Raw genomic sequence first — 18,499 nt, forward strand, 5'->3', positions numbered from 1 at the left:
ACTGCAAATAATATTAAACACAATTAATTTCTCATATTAAAGATATTTAGTATTTTTAATTTGTCTGACTTTTTAGGCATAGAAAGCAAACGTCTACAACCTTATTTTGTTAATTCTTATTCATTTTGGTTATATTTTATTAATTTTGTTCATTTTTATTAATTTCAATTGTTATTTTATTTGTTTTGGTTAATTTTGCTGCCTTTTCTTCAACATTAGTTCAGTTTGTGGCTTATTTTTTTCCACGTTACTTATTATTTAGTTGATTTATTATTCATTTTTGTTTGTTTTAATGATCACTTTGGCTGGTTTTGTTCATTTTTTTGCTAGTTCTATCTATTTAAGTGTCTTTTTCAGATAAATCTCTCATTATCTGAACATAAACCCAGTGTGTCCATCCACTGTCATTGATCCAACACCAGGGGTTTGACTGGGGAATCAATGTTGTAGAAGATGACGGTGTTTCCACGGTAACTACGGAGCCTCTGAACGTCCAAATGGGTCATATCTGATGACCATGAAAAGATGAATAACTGTATTTGACACCAATTATTGAAATGGATTGATAGGATTAATGGATCAACAGGTATTAAACAGTTTAGATCAGTAGATGGTTTGGGTCGACAGTGGAAGTTTGGGTCTTTAAGGGTTAAAAAAGGTAAATATTTGTTACTTTTATGGACTTTCATGAACATCTATCATAATCAGTGAATTAAATACATGGTTTACGACAGAAAATAGAAAACGTAGAGGATAATATTATAACATTCTATAGTGAATAAAAGGCTTAAAGGTTAAATGTAGAGAAACATTCATTTAAATGTTGCCATAAAAATAGTTTTAGGTTTTAAAGGGTCTTAATTTTTGTCCAGATGTGGTGTTGATGACGGAGAATTGGACCGCTGTAGATTTTACTGCATCACATCCCATAGATTCTCCATGTGGTTCAGGTCTGGACTCTGTGGTTCAGGTCTGGACTCTGTGGTTCAGATGTGGACTCTGTGGTTCAGGTCTGGACTCTGTGGTTCAGGTCTGGACTCTGTGGTTCAGGTCTGGACTCTGTGGTTCAGATGTGGACTCTGTGGTTCAGGTCTGGACTCTGTGGTTCAGGTCTGGACTCTGTGGTTCAGATGTGGACTCTGTGGTTCAGGTCTGGACTCTGTGGTTCAGGTCTGGACTCTGTGGTTCAGGTCTGGACTCTGTGGTTCAGGTCTGGACTCTGTGGTTCAGATGTGGACTCTGTGGTTCAGGTCTGGACTCTGTGGTTCAGGTCTGGACTCTGTGGTTCAGATGTGGACTCTGTGGTTCAGGTCTGGACTCTGTGGTTCAGGTCTGGACTCTGTGGTTCAGATGTGGACTCTGTGGTTCAGGTCTGGACTCTGTGGTTCAGGTCTGGACTCTGTGGTTCAGATGTGGACTCTGTGGTTCAGGTCTGGACTCTGTGGTTCAGGTCTGGACTCTGTGGTTCAGGTGTGGACCCTGTGGTTCAGATCTAGACTCCATGGACTCTGATCCGTATGTAAAATAAGCTCCCTTTAACATTCTGATCCTGAAGAACCATGATGCTGTCCAGTCTTGATGTTCCTTTAAGAAATGAGAAGGTCAGTCGCTCCTTTTAACCTACAAAAGTCGTGTTCTTTTCATCTGTACTACTTCGGCGTAACATTCTTTTCAAATGGAAGGACTCATCACCTCCAACAAACGACCAATGGATCAGAGACATCATGTTTAATATAATGTTAGAAAAAATGAGGTGCACCCTAAATAACTCTGTCAACACATGGGAGCCTGTTTTATGAAGGAATTAATGAAATCTTTATTTCAAACATGTAAACAGTGAAATAAAAACAAAAATCAACCAGCAAAATATAAGTACTGGTACATAAATGACTGATAAGCAAACAAACCACAAAAATAATAAATAAATAATAATAGTAAATTATTATTATTATTATTATTATTATTATTAATAATAATAATAATAATAATAATAATAATAATAAAACAAATGAAAAAGAATTATACATGCTCGAAAAGAAGTAGGAAGAAGTAAAAACTTATGTACTCCTACCCCCAATATTTTATATGGATATCAATAATAATAATAATAATAATATAGCAATATCACACATCCTTTTCCCTATATACACTAATATGATAATACCCATTTCCAACTTATCTTACCAGATATTAATACCAGATATTAATAAAAACTTAAAAAAAAAAAAAAAAAAGCAAAACAAAACCAAACAAACAAAAACATATATAAATATATAATATAAATATTTATGATATTCTATACTGTCCTATACAGTGATATAGTAATAATATATTCATATATCCATATTTAAACTAGATATTATCAGCACATATGTGTCAAAGCCCCACTATGAAAAACACTGGACCCCCCCCCCAGGCCCTTTCCTCTGTGTATTTAGTAAAAATCATTTGTTTGTGTTTGTTTTTCAACTGTCTGATGTTTGGACATTGTTTCCGCTCCACACCCAGTCTCTTCCATAGTCTTACACCATTATTGGATAAACAGAATCTTTTCATCTTTGTGTCTTAAAATGTCATTTCCCTTCATTTATCCCCTCCCTCTCTTTCCTGAAACATTTTCTGTAAATGGTTTGGTAACAGATTATTTCTGCCTTTGTACAGAAATTGTGCTGTTTGCAATTCAGCCATATCATTAAATTTAATTATTTTAGACTTTACAAATAGTGGATTGGTTTTATGCTGTGAATGTGTTACCTGGACTGGAACTGTTGTTTGCATTGTTATTGACCTGTTTGTTTATTTATTTATTTTCTTTCCTTAAATGTACCAGAATGCACTGTTCTGTTCTGTGTGTTTTGTTTTGCCTTTTTTTCTCTCTATGGGTCCAGTGTCAGTCTTTGTATTATTAACACATTAGTGGAAATTATGTTATATTTGATAAAAAGTTCCACAAAAGAAGTAAAAAAATAATAATACAAAAATAGAACATATTAATCACTGCTGTAATTATCCAGTGACGGCTCGTTATGTATTTAATTTTTTGGGTTACATTTGAGACGTAGTAAAGGAAAGTGAAGTCCATGTCCCTCATACCTTCTTCCTTCAACTATAAATGCGATGTGAACAGACTAAACAGTCGGAGCCGTTAGACACCACCGTTCTGGGTCTGATTCGCTCTTTGTTTCTCACAACTGGAGGTTGTTGTTGGGTTTTTTTGGTCAGGGTTGGAGTGATGTCCTTCCAGATAAGATGCCAAAGGAGTACAGAACAGAGTCGGGCTTCTTCACTCTCTTTTCTTCGTCCTCCTGAGGCATCGCACTGTTCAAACAGCTGATTTTCTTTCTTTGTGGGTGAGTTCATTTAAATAAAACAACACGTCTGGTCTCACACATGCAGTCCGTTCTGAGACGAAGCTGATTCTTAGACGCTGAAAAGTTTGTTTATGTGGAACCAGGTTTATAAACTAACATGAGACATGAGACTGCAGAATAAAACCAGAGTTTCTAGGTGATATAATGCTTTAAAATGTACTTTTTGCAAACAAACTATTTAAATATTAGAAGAATCCGCCCTAATGAACTGATTATTTATTATTTTTATCTTATGTAGGAGTTTAACGCATTAATACTGTGAAATATAACATACAAATACACAAAACATTTAATAACAGTCAGAATATTGGTAAACTTGCACTTCAGACATTTCTAAATGTTCGTATTTGTTCAGGTTATTCGTGTTTTTGTGAAATGTTACTTTGTTTTAGTGTAAATACAGTAAAATGACATGAAAATGTTTACATTTACAAGGAGAAAAATGTGCAGTTGTGAGTATTTATAGGTTATTCTGATAGTATTTGACTGATCGGACGCACTGGAGTTTAAACTGGTCTGTATGTGGAACCGGAGCTAAAATGATTAATATCTTTAGTGTAATTTTTGTATTTCACAAATTCATCCCAGGGCAATGCATTTTTAAACATATTTTTAAACATATTTATATCCTTATATAGTGTTTTTATAAACTATGTGGACAAAAGTAGGTGGACATGTTGAATTCAGGTGTAACAGCGGTCTGGGATACAAAACTATAATGACTAATGTCAGAATATAGTTTCATATTATGGGATAAATAGCATTTATTTGTCAAATCCTCATGAACAGGACGTCGTGCAGCTTCAGCTATGATGTGTCCCAATATTTATGTCCATATAGTTCAGAAGTTTCAAACATGCGGCACGATCCAGCCCACCTAAGGGTCCAGTCTGGCATCTGGGATGAACTGCAAAAATTACACTAAAGATATTAATCATTTTAGTTCCGGTTCCACATACAGACCAATTTAAACTCAAATGGGTCCGATCAGTCAAATACTATCAGAATAACCTATAAATACTCACAACTGCACATTTCTCTCCTTGTAAATGTAAACATTTTCATGTCATTTTACTGTATTTACACTAAAACCAACTATCATTTCACAAAGTGAATAACCTGAACAAATACGAACATTTTGAAATGTCTGAAGTGTAATTTTAACAATATTCTGACTGTTATTAAATGTTTTGCGTATTTGTAGATCCACTGTGATCTGTAATTTATAATGTACATGTGTAAATGATAAACTGAGACATAATATTGTTAAAATTGCACTTAGTTTTCATAAGAAATTTCGATTTGTTCATGTTATTCACATTGTTTTAACCTCCTCAGATCCAGCCATGCATTTTTGTCCTCTGTAGTGGACAAAAGCTTAACAGTTTTACTTAAAAAAAAATGCTGTCTATTGCAAACGACATTCCATAAATAAATAAATAAATATAATATAATATAATATAATATTAAAAATGTATCCGAAAAAACTGTTGCATTATGCAATTTCCAATCAAGACAGTTGTTTCATGTAAAAAAGCTAAAAGTTTCACTTTCCTGGGTGTCAGGAGGTTAAAGGATAGTTTGTAGATGTAAACATTTTCATTGCATAATTTAACTTTTTTTGCTCTAAAACATGGAGGAAAGTTTGGAGTTGACATTATTTATATATTATTTTGTTCTTATTTCACTGGTCCAGTCCACTGCAGATCAAATTTGGCTGAATGTGGAACTGAACTAAAATGAGTTTGACAGCCCTGATATAGTTTATAAACATCAATATTTCGTTAGAATGAATGTTGAGTGAAATGAAGCAAAAACCATTTCTGAGGCATTTTGGAAGCAAATATAACAATATATTTATGATATTTTCTCTACATTTAACCTTACCTAAGTGACTTTTTCAGTCTCTCATTAACTGAACATAAACCCAGTGTGTCCATCCACTGTCATTGATCCAACTCCATGGGTTTTACTGGGGAATCAATGCTGTAGAAGATGACAGTGTTTCCATGGTAACTACGGAGCCTCTGAACGTCCAAATGGGTCATATCTGATGACCATGAAAAGATGAAGAACTGTATTTTACACCAATTATTTACATGTATTGATAGGATTAGTGGATCAACAGGTATTAAACAGTTTAGTTCAGAAGATGGTTTTTGGTCGACGGCAAGGTTATTACTGTTAACGAAAACTAACGAAATGACGAAAACTAGAATTGAAAAAACATTTTCGTTAAGTGAAATCAATAAAAACTATAATTAAAAGAAAAAAAAACAATAACTAACTGAAACTGTATTGTGTGTTTACAAAACTAACTAAAACGTAAAAAAAATTCTGGATAAAATTCCCTTCATTTTCATCTTTGTCAATGTCGGATTGATATGAAATCGATTTATTTCCCTCAAGCAATTTTCTCTGCTGTCACCATATGATATTTAAGGGTCCGTCACTTGTGTTCACTTGTGGTTTCCAGTCGTCTTCTGGTCCCCACTCTACCTGGAAACATGGAGACTAAAGTTGGGAGGAAGCAGCAGAGTCCTGTCTGGGATTTATTTGAATACGACGACAGAGAAGAAGAGAAAAGAGACCACTGAACTACAACTAAACTAAAACTAAGCATTTAGAAAACAACAAAAACTAATAAAACCTAGCAAACCTGCTCTAAAAACTAATTAAAACTAACTGAATTAGAGAAAAAAAGTCCAAACTAAATAAAACTAAACTAAAATGAAAAACCCAAAACTATTCGAACCTTGGTCGCCGGTGGCTGTTTGGGTCTTTAAGGGTTAAACCAAACTAACCAACGCAATGACATTTATCCCAATATAAAACTGTATTTGTATCCCAGACCCCTGTTCGAAAAGAAACACCTGAATCCAACGTGTCCACATACTTTTGTCCACATAGTGTATTTTTGTATCAGTCAGTTCTGTAAACTCTTAAACACCGCCGCTGTTTTATTTTTGCACAACTCGAAGCTGAGGCAATGAAATCTTGTCGTCATGAGCACTGTGTGGAGTAAATTTCAATGACAAATAACGTCTAAACTGATTAATAAATTCTAAATAATGTGCATAAAAGTGAATCTAATGTAGCCTGTGCTGATAGGTTGGATGCAGATTTCTGTTCTCAGTCTGAAACGGTCGGTTTTAGCCAAGGTTAAGGTCTGCAGGAGATAAGTGTGTTTTGGAGACTGGAAATCAGCAGCTGTACCGTCTTCTATCAGCAAAGTCACACGTCTGCAAGAAGTTCAGTTTGGCCTTGAGTGGAAAGTTTGTACAGACAAATTATCTGTTCAAAAAAAAAAAACACAAAATCACAAATACCAGGTCAGTGCATCCCATAGATTTCATATAATCTTGTCTAATTGTCTAATTCTTTGACAAAAACAGACTTCCACATTCATATAAATCATAGGTGTCAAACATGCGGCCCAGGGGCCAAATCCGGCCGCCAAAGGTTCCAATCTGGTCCACGGGATGAATTTACAAAGTGCAAAATGCAAATGTGTTTAATGCATTAATACTGTGAAATATAACACACAAATACACAAAACATTTAATAACAGTCAGAATATTGGTAAACTTGTACTTCAGACATTTCTAAATGTTCGTATTTGTTCAGGTTATTCGCGTTTTTGTGAAATGATAGTTTGTTTTGGTGTAAATACAGTAAAATGACATGAAAATGTTTACATTTACAAGGAGAAAAATGTGCAGTTGTGAGTATTTATAGGTTATTCTGATAGTATTTGACTGATCGGACCCACTGCAGTTTAAACTGGTCTGTATGTGGAACCGGAACTAAAATGATTAATATCTTCAGTGTAATTTTTGTATTTCACAAATTCATCCCAGGGGAACATACATGTGCAATGCATTTTTAAACCTATTTTTAAACATATTTATATCCTCATATAGTGTTTTTATAAACTATGTAGACAAAAGTATGTGGACACATTGAATTCAGGTGTAACAGCGGTCTGGGATACAAAACTATAATGACTAATGTCAGAATATAGTTTTATATTATGGGATAAATATCATGTTCACAGACTTCCACATTCATATAAATCACAGGTGTCAAACATGCGGCCCAGGGACCAAATCCGGCCCGCCAAAGGTTCCAATCTGGCCCACGGGATGAATTTACAAAGTGCAAAATGCAAAAATTACCCTGAAGATATGAACAGTCAAGGGCATCAAACTCAAAAATAACAGCATAATAATCTAGAAATAATGAGTCAAAATGTTCTTCTTGGTTTAATGTGAGAAAAATCATGATATTTTGCCTCTAAATAATGGTAATACCCATTTTTTTCTCTTTGATTTATTGCAAAGAACATTCAATTCTGATATCCTTTCATTCTAAAATGTCAATAACCTGAACAACTAGAAGCACTCGGAGAGCGCAGACCTCCGCCAAGGCTGATCAGTGGCCCCCCCCGTGGGCCCCCCCACCCCCGATCACCACCAAAATTTAATTATTTCTTCCTTATCCCATTTCCAACAAACCCTGAAAATTTCATCCAAATCTGTCCATAACTTTTTGAGTTATGTTGCACACTAACGGACAGACAAACAAACAGACAAACAAACAAACAAACCCTGGCAAAAACATAACCTCCTTGGCGGAGGTAAATATGAACAACCTGGAATGTCTAAAGAAAAATAGGTGTAATTTTAACAATATTCCGCCTGTTTAGTGTCTTTGTTGATCTGATCTGTAATGCACATGTAGAAATCGTAAATCAAGGCAGAATATTGATCAAATTGTACTTATTTTTCTTCAGAAATTTCAGTTTTTTTCAGTTATTCACATCTTTTTTGTTTTGGATAGAAATATTTTCATCATTTAATGTTATTTTTTGCACAAAAAAATTTGGAGCTGTCAGTATTTATAGGCTATTACGCTATTATTTTACTGGTCCAGCCTGAATGTGGCCCCTGAACTAAAATGAGTTTGACACCCCTGATATAAATCCATACTTTCCTTGTTTCACCAACTATATTATCTGTTTAGATATGTTTTTAGATATGTAAGGAAAGAACAGAGAAGCTTTATAAAGGCATGTAATGAAATAACTTTACTAATGGATTTTGGATGTGTTTATTTTCATTGACTATCATGTCAACTGTTTACTGTAATAGCTGTAATGGCAAATGGCAGTCCATATAAGACTTCCTGTCAGTGATCAGTAGTAATTATATTCATATCTAGAACCATTTACATGTTAAAAAACCATCAAAATATGAACCATTAGAAGTAAAGGCGCATTTTTAATATTTCAAAAAATTCAGCAAAAATTAAAAAAAGAAAAAAAAAAAAGACAGTTGAGTAGTAGCATTAGAGAACGATAAAGCAAGTCTCCCGATAACAAAAGTTTCAAGTAAATTAGTCTGTTTTTTTTAGGGAAATATTAAGTCAACATATGGATTTTTTAAATTTTATGTCAAATATAAAAAAAACAAAAAAAACCAGCACGCTCTAGATATAACAGAACTGCAGTAACAGAATGAAAATTTGTCATTATCTACAAACTGAAGCTTCTTACAAGTAAACAAATGTATTTTATTGTGACTTTTTGTTTGTTAATGTGAAAATATGTAACTACACTGTTGCCCATAAAGTTGGAAAAAAAATGTTTACCTCTTGTAGGAAATGATTGGGACAATGTGATTTGTTCTGTTTTAGGGAAATATAAAGTAAACATATGGTTTTTTTTTACTTTTATGTCAAATATTAATAAAAAAACACCTTCTAGATATAACAAAACTGCAGTAAAACAGAATGAAAATTTGTTACTATCTATAAATCAAAGCTTCTTACAAGTAAACAAATGTATTTTATTGTGACTTTTTGTTTATGTAAAAACATGTTACTACACTGTTGCCCATAAATTTGGAATAAAATATTTATACCTCTTACAATTCAGTGATTGTGACTGTGTGATTTATTGTTATAGATAAAGTGTAAATGAAACTCAGTATGTGATCATTAAACCTGATTAAATAGGGAAAAAAAGAGGAATGTGTCTGAAAACATAATTATTCCAACATTCTAGGTGTTATATATAGTGTGTACCTGTGAGTTTATATGCAGTACATCAGGTTATTTATTCAGGTTATATAATATAAATCTGAATCCTTTTATTTTACGGTCTTTCACTATTGTTCAGCATATTTACATAATAGAGTTATGGCTTTATGTACTTTCTTTAATACTTAGTCTGTTTACTTATTATTATGCACCATGAACTTACTTTCATTATTGTATTGTTCTATGTCTCCACAGTAACAGTATTTATATTCATAAATAAAAGTGTCTCATGATGATGATTCATTTCCTCCAGCTCCTACTCCTCCCCAGTTCTTCATGACAAAGCACATTTTATAAAATATTCTCATTTATTTGACCGATGCTTCTGCGTAGGAAATAAATGCATGCGTGCCCTCAGAGAGTCCTGGATTATAGTGCACTGTTCATTTGCATTTTCTGATCTATCTCTTATTACAGTAAAATATAAAACACTGGTGACTGAGATGGGGGAGTGGGATCTACTGGGTCGACTGTTGGATAAGGTTCAGAGCCACTCCACGGTTATCGGTAAAGTCTGGCTCACGGTTCTGTTCGTGTTCCGCATCCTGGTTCTGAACACAGCAACAGAGAAGGTAATTCAGAAACAGTCCATATGGAGCTCAAGAAAAAAACATTAAATCAAATACTTCCAGTGTCACTGTATCTGTGTCACGCAGAGGTGGCAAAAATACTCGCATTCTGTACTGAAGTAGAAGTACAGCTACTTGTGTGGAAAAAAAGCAAAAAAGTACAAAAAAGCAAAAAAGTACAAAAGTAAAAAGTACACCTGCATGTTTTGCCATGAATGAAACAATACTTATTTAACCAGGCAAAATCATAAAAGTTTCTAATTCCACAGTGAATGGTACTGACCATACCCTGCACCGGGTCTGATACCCGACAGGTAACATGCAAAAACATGCAGGGACAGGTTAAAAAAACATAAGAATTTCCATCGGACCGAAAAAGTTAGGAAAAAGTGGACCTGTGCAGGACTCTGGTACTGACCCTGTGCTCCTTCTCTCCTCCACTGAGTTTACATTTCTGTCCTTGATGGCCCATGAAAAGATTCAGCATGAGCTTGAAGAGACAACATGCAACAAGTTAAGTTAGTTTAGTTTAGTTAGTTAAGTTTAGTTAGTTAAGTTAGTTTAGTTAGTTAACTTAGTTTAGTTAAGTTTAGTTAGTTAAGTTAGTTTAGTTTAGTTAGTTAAGTTTAGTTAGTTAAGTTAGTTTAGTTAAGTTAGTTTAGTTAGTTAGTTAAGTTAGTTTAGTTAAGTTACTTTAGTTAGCTAAGTTAGTTTAGTTAAGTTAGTTTAGTTAAGTTTAGTTAGTTAAGTTAATTTAGTTAAGTTAGTTTAGTTAGTTTAGTTAAGTTAGTTTAGTTAAGTTAGTTTAGTTAGTTAAGTTAGTTTAGTTAAGTTAGTTTAGTTAGTTTAGTTAAGTTTAGCTAGTTAAGTTAGTTTCGTTAAGTGAGTTTAGTTAAGTTAGTTTAGTTAGTTTAGTTAAGTTAGTTTAGTTTAGTTAGTTTAGTTAGTTTAGTTTAGTTTAGTTTAGTTAAGTTAAGTTAGTTTAGTTAAGTTAGTTTAGTTAGTTTAGTTAAGTTAGTTTAGTTTAGTTAGTTAAGTTTAGTTACTTTAGTTAAGTTAGTTTAGTTAAGTTAGTTTAGTTAGTTTAGTTTAGACAGTTTAGTTAAGTTAGTTTAGTTACTTTAGTTTAGTTTAGTTACTTTAGTTTAGTTTAGTTAAGTTAGTTTAGTTAAGTTAGTTTAGTTATGCCCCGTTTCCACTACACGGTATCGGCTTGACTCGACTCAACTCGACTCGGCCTTTTTGCGTTTCCATTATGAAAAAGGACCTGGAATCTGGTACTAGTTTTTTGGTATCACCTCCACCGAGGTTCCAGGACTGGGGACCAGATACTAAAAGGTGACATGTACACACTGCAGACCACTGATTGGTCAGAGTCGTCTGTGTGCCCCGCCCTTTTACAAAAACAGATGCAGAAGTTTCCAGTAAATCTGTCAGTAGGTGAATCCACATGATGACAGTCTGGAAAACTACACCATGGTTTGTCCAGGAGGTTCAGACGCAAACATTCAGCATGAGTTTGACCAGAAAACACGCAACAAGCAAGTTTATCAGCAACTCTGAGCAGATGGCACGGAAGTAATGTGCCGCATCACTATGACGACCAGGTACTGTATAGTCTGTAATATCCTGTAATTGAAATGGTCTGCAGGAATAGGACCTGGTACCAGAGCCAAGTCGAGTCAAGCTGAGCCGAGTTGAGCTGGTTCCACATAGTAGAAATGCGGCATTAGTTTAGTTTAGTTAGTTCAAAAATGTTAGATTGATTAAAAAAGTTAACAAAATAACAAAAAAAGTGACCAAAAATGGACAAACATATGCATCAAAATGAGTAAAGACACAAAATATGCAACAAAACTAGTGAAAAATGAACAAAATGAGACACAATGTATTAAAAATGGCCTCCAGGAATAGTACCTGGTACGCTAGTTGAGTCAAGTTGGTACCACATAGAGGACTCGCGGCACATGTTCCAGTCCTGTGGTGTGGATGCAGCAGATCAATCTCCAATAGAAATGGGCGGGACTTTCACTGGAGGAGAACTCAACTAATTCAATCACAGTCCATATATGACTTCTATCAGGGATCAGTAGGAACTAGACTGATATCTGGAACCATTTACATGTTATAAACCATCAAAATATTGTGTATTGTGTATAATGTGTATAATTGTAATGAAATCGACAGTTTATTTTGGTTTTTGATATGTGTATTGTTACTGCTACGAAAGGGACAGAGTCTAAGGGGGCGGGGGATAATAAATTAAACTTCATCCCGCTTCTTTTTGAATGTTTTCCTTTCTCTTTATATAAATCTTTTTGTTGTTTGGTTTTAATGTTATACACGAAATAAACAAACAAACTAAATATGGACCATTATAAGGAAAGGCACATTTTTAATACTTTAAAAATTTGTCCAAAACTTTTAAATCCAAATTTGTCAAAACTGTGAACAGACTTTGTAGACACTGTCCCAAGGAAGATACATATACATTTTGAAATGAATCCGACCAGTAGTTTTGGAGAAGACTGTTAAAATCTAGACATTGCGACCTTGAGTTTGATCCTTCAAGGTCAAAGGTCATGGATCCAAATCAAAGTCCATATATGACTTCTATCAGTGATCAATTGGAACTAGACTGACATCTGGAACCATTTACATGTTATAAACCATCAACATATGGACCATTAGAAGGAAAGAGAAATCTGTCAAAAATTCAAAAATCTAAAGTTCTCAAAAATGTGAACGTATTTTGCAGACATTGTCTTGAGGAAGATACGTGTAAAATCTGAAATTAATCCGATCAATAGTTTCAGAGAAGATTGTTGAAATATACACATTGGTGACCTTGAGTTTGACATCTTCGAGGTCACTCAAGGTCAAAGGTCATGGATCCAAATGAAAGTCCATATATGACTTCTATCAGTGATCAGTAGGAACTAGACTGATACCTGGAACCATTTACATGTAAAATATGGCATCAAAAATTCATCTCACAGATTAGACTGTGGGCCTAGTTTTGGCCCACAGGCCGTATGTTTGACACCTCTGATCTAAAACACCCTGTCCCTCATTCTGACGTCACTAGCTTCCACCTGTTGAAGCTGTGTGTTTTTATTCCATGTTTCCTCTGGTCTGGTCCACAGGTTTGGGGTGATGAACAGTCGGACTTCATCTGTAACACTCAACAGCCCGGCTGTGAGAACGTCTGCTATGACATGGCCTTCCCCATTTCCCACGTCCGTTTTTGGGTTCTTCAGATCATTGCTGTTGCGACTCCAAAGCTACTGTACCTCGGACATGTGCTTCATGTGCTTCATGTTGAGAAAAAGGTTTGACATTTAATGTAATATAATGAGCTTTTATACTGTGAATAGTGGCTTCTCCATTGGACGTCTGCAAAAAACTTTACCGATATTTACTAAATGTCAAAAAAACAGAAGTGCGGAATGTTGGTTTTTCTATTAAATAACAAATACGATGATTTGTTTATTATCGCGAGATGACACGAGAAGTCATTCCATAAACATGAACGTAAATATGGTGTTGATTTACAGATATATTCATTATTATTATATATTTCCCCTCTATCTTGTACTAAATTAAAAATGATGTGGTTTCCTGGTGTGTCCACACATACCCACACCATGTTTCTTCTTCTTCTCTTGTTGTAATGTACGTCAGCATCTGTTTTTTTTTAATTTACCTGACTCTAGCTGTGAAAAAAGGTCTTTCCATTGCAGTTTCGCATGATATACCATTTGTGCTACGCCTGAAAAACCACCTCTTGCCAGCACAAAAACTTTTAATCAAAAAACGAGTTTTGGCGAAATTGTCGTTTTTCCATTAGGTAAATTTTTATGCACAAGTTATATTTGCGCAATTTGAGGGTCAATGGAAAAGCGACTAGTGTTAAACTTGATGTTAGTATTTATCAGCTGGTTGTCTGGTGTAACAGGTCTATTAAAGGTCCAGTTTTTAACATATATAACAGGGGTGTCATACATGCGGCCCGTGGGCCAAAACTGAACCGCCAAAGGGTCCTGTCTGGTCCACAGGATGAATTTGTAAAATGCAAAAATTACACTGAAGAGGAAAGGGTTTTAGGTCATTTTAGTTCACATACAGACCGATGTAATCTAGTAAGGAAAATAATATAATAACCCTTAAATAATCACTCCAAATGTTCTTCTTGGTTTAATGTGAAAAAAATAATATTACATTATGTCTAGAAATAATGACAACTCTAAATTTTTCTCTTTGTTTTAAGGGAAAAAAATTACATTAAATTCTGAAAATATTTACATTAATAACCATGCACTGAGGGTTGGGGTTAGCGGTTACGGATAAGGAAACCGGAGATCTTGGCATAAATTAACACGCGATCAAATGGCGTTGAACGACACGCAAAAGGATGAAAAAGTGTACGTATAGCAGGCCAAATGCCATAAGAACTGGCATGACATACAACGCAATTTCATGAGATCAGTCTGCCTGGTCTATGGAGACAGAACAGTTCTTAAAATTGCACTTATTTTTCTTAAGAAATTTCAGGTTATTCACATTTTTTTTAAAAAAGGATAGTTTATAAATGCAACAGCTTGAACCAGATTGTTGAAGTTTGTTCAAAGCTTACTGGAGTTCAGCTGATGGACCTGAGCTCTCTCTGGGAAAAAGGCGTGGTCCATAAAGCCAGTGGAATTAAAGATCAGCCTGGACACATTTTCTACCCCGACTTTTCGTGAGAGAAAAGTCAGGGAAACGAAAAGTTGGAGAAACGAACAGATATTCCAGCACATTTATCCCCTCAGCTATCAGGCTGCTTAACGCTGGGAAGTGACTGAAGGTGATTTGATTTGTTACCTCCGCTAGGAGGGATTGTGATCACTTTGCTTTGTTTGTTTGTTTGTGTGTTTGTTTGTTTGCATGTCTGCTTGATTGTTAGCAACTTTAGGGGAAAACTCTTCCACCCATCTTTCCCAAATCTTCCCCACAGATAGGCCTAGGCCCTGGGACCAACCCATTACATTTTGGGCCAAGTAGGCCAAAGTTCAAGGTCACAGCAAGGTCACAACATCTACAATTTTCCATCTGTCATCATTGAGCAATTTTCAAAAATTCATGAAAAAGTCAAAATGACTCTGATTAGCCTCCAATTGGATCCACCTGTAGCTTAGAACAATATCTTGTATCTGGAACTAAATTGTCCACATCCACTGTGGAACGTGGACTCTGTGGACATTTACATTGAACATTGAAAATCCCATTTACCACACATTTTTCATGTACATATGTTTCTATCTGGTTTATATACTGTATGTTTCTATGTGGTTTACTGCTGGTTGGCTAGTTCATAAATGTTTCTATCTGGTTACTTCCGCCAAGGAGGTTATGTTTTTGCCAGGGTTTGTTTGTTTGTTTGTTTGTTTATTAGCAAAATCACTCAAAAAGTTATGGACGGATTTTCATGAAATTTTCAGGAAATGTTGATAGTGGCACCAAAAACAAATGATTAAATTTTGGTAGTGATCGGGGGGGGGGGGGGGTCTGTCTTGGCAGAGGTATGCGCTCTCTGAGTGTTTTTCTAGTTTATTGTGTTTTTATTCTTTTTTAGCATCTTAGTCATGTCACTGTTGAACTTGTTGCCTGGTTGCGGTTCTATGGGCGCTGATGGGTGAATGTATGTATGTGTCTGTCATGAATGTTTTGCATTTGTTTGTTTGTCCCTAATTGTTTGGAAGTCCAATAAGGCAGGGTAACTATGAACTGAATTGCCCCTCAGGGATTAATAAAGTAGTCTGAATCTGAATAACTGTAAATGTTTTCATACTGTAATTTTCCTTTTTTTTTTACCCTTCTTAAAACCCATTTTTTCTCCTTGGCTTTTGAAACCATGTGAGATGTTTAAAGGTACTATCTTTATTCTATTGTTTTTATTTGGTAGTGGTTTATTGTTCTTATTACCTCTGCCGAGGAGGTTATGTTTTTGCTGGTGTCCGTCTGTCCGTCTGTTCGTGTGCAAGATAACTCAAATAGTTATGGATGTATTTGGATGAAAATTTCAGGAAATGTTGATACTGGCACAAGGAACAAATGATTAAATTTTAGTGGTGATCGGGGAGTGGGGGCACTGATCTGCCTTGGTGGAGGTCGGCGCTCTCCAAGTGCTTTTCTAGTTTATCTATTTTATTTATTTATTTAGTTAGTTAGTTATTTATTTATTTAGTTAGTTAGTTAGTTGTTTTTAATTGTATGTCTTTTTAATCTATCTTGTATTTTATTCTTTTATTTGGGTTTTATTTATTCTTCTGTATAGCTCTTTTTTTTCTTTTTTGTACAGTTTCCATGTCTTTAAATCTATTCTGTATTTTATTCTTCTATTTTGATTTTAATTATTCAGCACTTTGGTCCACTGCAGTTGTTTTAACGTGCTTTACAAGTAAAGTTGGATTGGATAGGATTTTTTTTTTTTTTTTTAAATCTAAAACATAGACAAAAGTTTGGAGTTGACATCATTTATAGGTGATGATGTTTTTATTTTACTGCCCCACTCCATTTTAGATCATATTGGTCTGAATGTGGAACTGAACTAAAATAAGTTTTTCCACCACTGTTATATAATTCCAAGTGGTAAATGTTGTTAAAACTTCATATCCACCCTCTCTGTCTGTGAATCATTTCTGTCTGAAGGCGAAGGAGAGGATGAAGAAGCAGGCGGAGCTGGACGAGCAGGCCTGTATGTTCCTGAGGAAGGCCTACAAGGTTCCCACCTTCACCAAAGGCAACGGGAGGATCAGCATCCGCGGACGCCTCCTCCGAAGCTACGTCCTCCACCTGGTCGGTAAGATCGTGCTGGAGGCGGCGTTCATCGTGGGCCAGTACCTCCTGTACGGCTTCACCCTGGAGACCCGCTACGTGTGCTCCCGCTCCCCCTGCCCACATAAGGTGGACTGTTTCCTGTCCAGACCCACGGAGAAGTCTGTGTTCATCTGGTTCATGCTGGTGGCCGCCGTCGTCTCGCTCTTCCTCAGCCTGGTCGAGCTGTTCTATCTGTTTGTGAAGGCGGTGAAGGAGTGCATGGCCAGGAGGCAGGACTACACCGTGACCCCCGTGACCCCGCCGCTATCTGAGAGGAGGGCCTACAAAAGCCGGGACGCCGTCATTCAGAACTGTGTCAACCTGGAGCTGGAGCTTCAAGGACGGAAGCTGGGGCTGGGTGGGGGCACGGCGCCGGTCAATGAGGTCGCCAAGAACGTTTCACCAGAAAACAACAGAATTGGACAGATCTTCATCTGATTGGTCGACTGTGATAAGTGTATAATGTGAAAAGGAGGTTGTGGGGGGAGGGGGAATTTACACACGGAACAACATGATCCAGCTTCTGTAAACATGACTTAGTCCCATGGAACTTTTTTTTTTTTATTTAACCTTTCTTTGACTCAGTAAAGTCCCTTTGAAATCCAAATTTTGTGTCTTTAATCTGATGGCATGGTCAGTTTATCTTTTGGTAATAGGATTTTCTTTTCAGAAACAAAAGAAAAACTAGTGGTGAATTGATTTTTGTTTTAAAATAGAAGAACTGAAATTGAATTTCAAGGCGTTTTTCTTTTTCAGTGTCAAAACCAAGGTTCTAATAGTTTTGGATTTTTCATTCTACTTTAGTTTTATTTAGTTTTGACTTTTCTTCTATAATTCAGTTAGTTTTAATTAGTTTTTAGAGCAGGTTTGCTGGTTTTTATTAGTTTTGTTATTTTCTAAATGCTTAGTTTTAGTTTAGTTTTAGTTTAGTTGTCTCTTTTCTCTTCTTCTCTGTCGTCGTATTCAAATAAATCCCAGACAGGACTCTGCTGCTTCCTCCCAACTTTAGTCTCCATGTTTCCAGGTAGAGTGGGGACCAGAAGACGACTGGAAACCACAAGTGACGGACCCTTAAATATCATATGGTGCCAGCAGATAAAATTGCTTGAGGGAAATAAATCAATTTCATATCAATCCAACATTGACAAAGACGAAAATGAAGGGAATTTTATCCATAATTTTTATCTGTTTTAGTTAGTTTTATATGCACACAATACAGTTTCAGTTAGTTATCGTTTTTTTTCTTTTAATTATAGTTTTTATTTATCTCAGTTAACAAAAATGTTTTTACAGTTCTAGTTTTCGTCATTTCATTAGTTTTCGTTAACGATAATAACCTTGGTCAAAACAGATAAACCAAATTTTTAAAAACAAAAATGCTTGTTTTTTTCATTTTCTGAGACCGGATGTTGTACAAATCTTCCAATTCGTACCAAATCTGGACATCGTAGACATGCTCCCTCCATGAATGTCTACTAACTCCAGATTTCGTACGAACTAGAAGATTTGTACAAAGCCATCGTTCATAAGAATCTTTGTGACCTAGGCATTAGCGCTCTGTCCTTGAAAATGAAAACATCCGGTCTAAAAAATTGGGAA

General features: G+C 35.3%; 1 protein-coding gene across 1 annotated transcript; it reads left to right on the top strand.

Moving 5' to 3' along the window:
• The first annotated feature begins 3,150 nt into the window (after nt 1-3,150).
• Nucleotides 3,151-17,430, top strand: gja11 (gap junction protein, alpha 11). Its single transcript, XM_030127796.1, has 4 exons — nt 3,151-3,350; nt 9,891-10,045; nt 13,189-13,374; nt 16,733-17,430. The coding sequence occupies exons 2-4, from the start codon at nt 9,917-9,919 to the stop codon at nt 17,336-17,338; spliced, it is 921 nt and encodes a 306-aa protein (XP_029983656.1). The 5' UTR covers nt 3,151-3,350; nt 9,891-9,916; the 3' UTR covers nt 17,339-17,430.
• The last annotated feature ends 1,069 nt before the right edge of the window (nt 17,431-18,499 follow it).

The sequence above is a fragment of the Sphaeramia orbicularis genome, chromosome 24 (genome assembly GCF_902148855.1).
Source record: "Sphaeramia orbicularis chromosome 24, fSphaOr1.1, whole genome shotgun sequence".
Taxonomy (NCBI): Eukaryota; Metazoa; Chordata; class Actinopteri; order Kurtiformes; family Apogonidae; genus Sphaeramia; species Sphaeramia orbicularis.

What these genes read in the sequence shown, in the direction of transcription:
- gja11 (XM_030127796.1), top strand. Translation starts at nt 9,917, where the DNA reads ATGGGGGAGTGGGATCTACTGGGTCGACTGTTGGATAAGGTTCAGAGC. An exon ending in TGAACACAGCAACAGAGAAG is followed by an intron (nt 10,046 to 13,188) that starts GTAATTCAGAAA and finishes TCTGGTCCACAG; the next exon opens with GTTTGGGGTGATGAACAGTC. An exon ending in TGCTTCATGTTGAGAAAAAG is followed by an intron (nt 13,375 to 16,732) that starts GTTTGACATTTA and finishes TTCTGTCTGAAG; the next exon opens with GCGAAGGAGAGGATGAAGAA.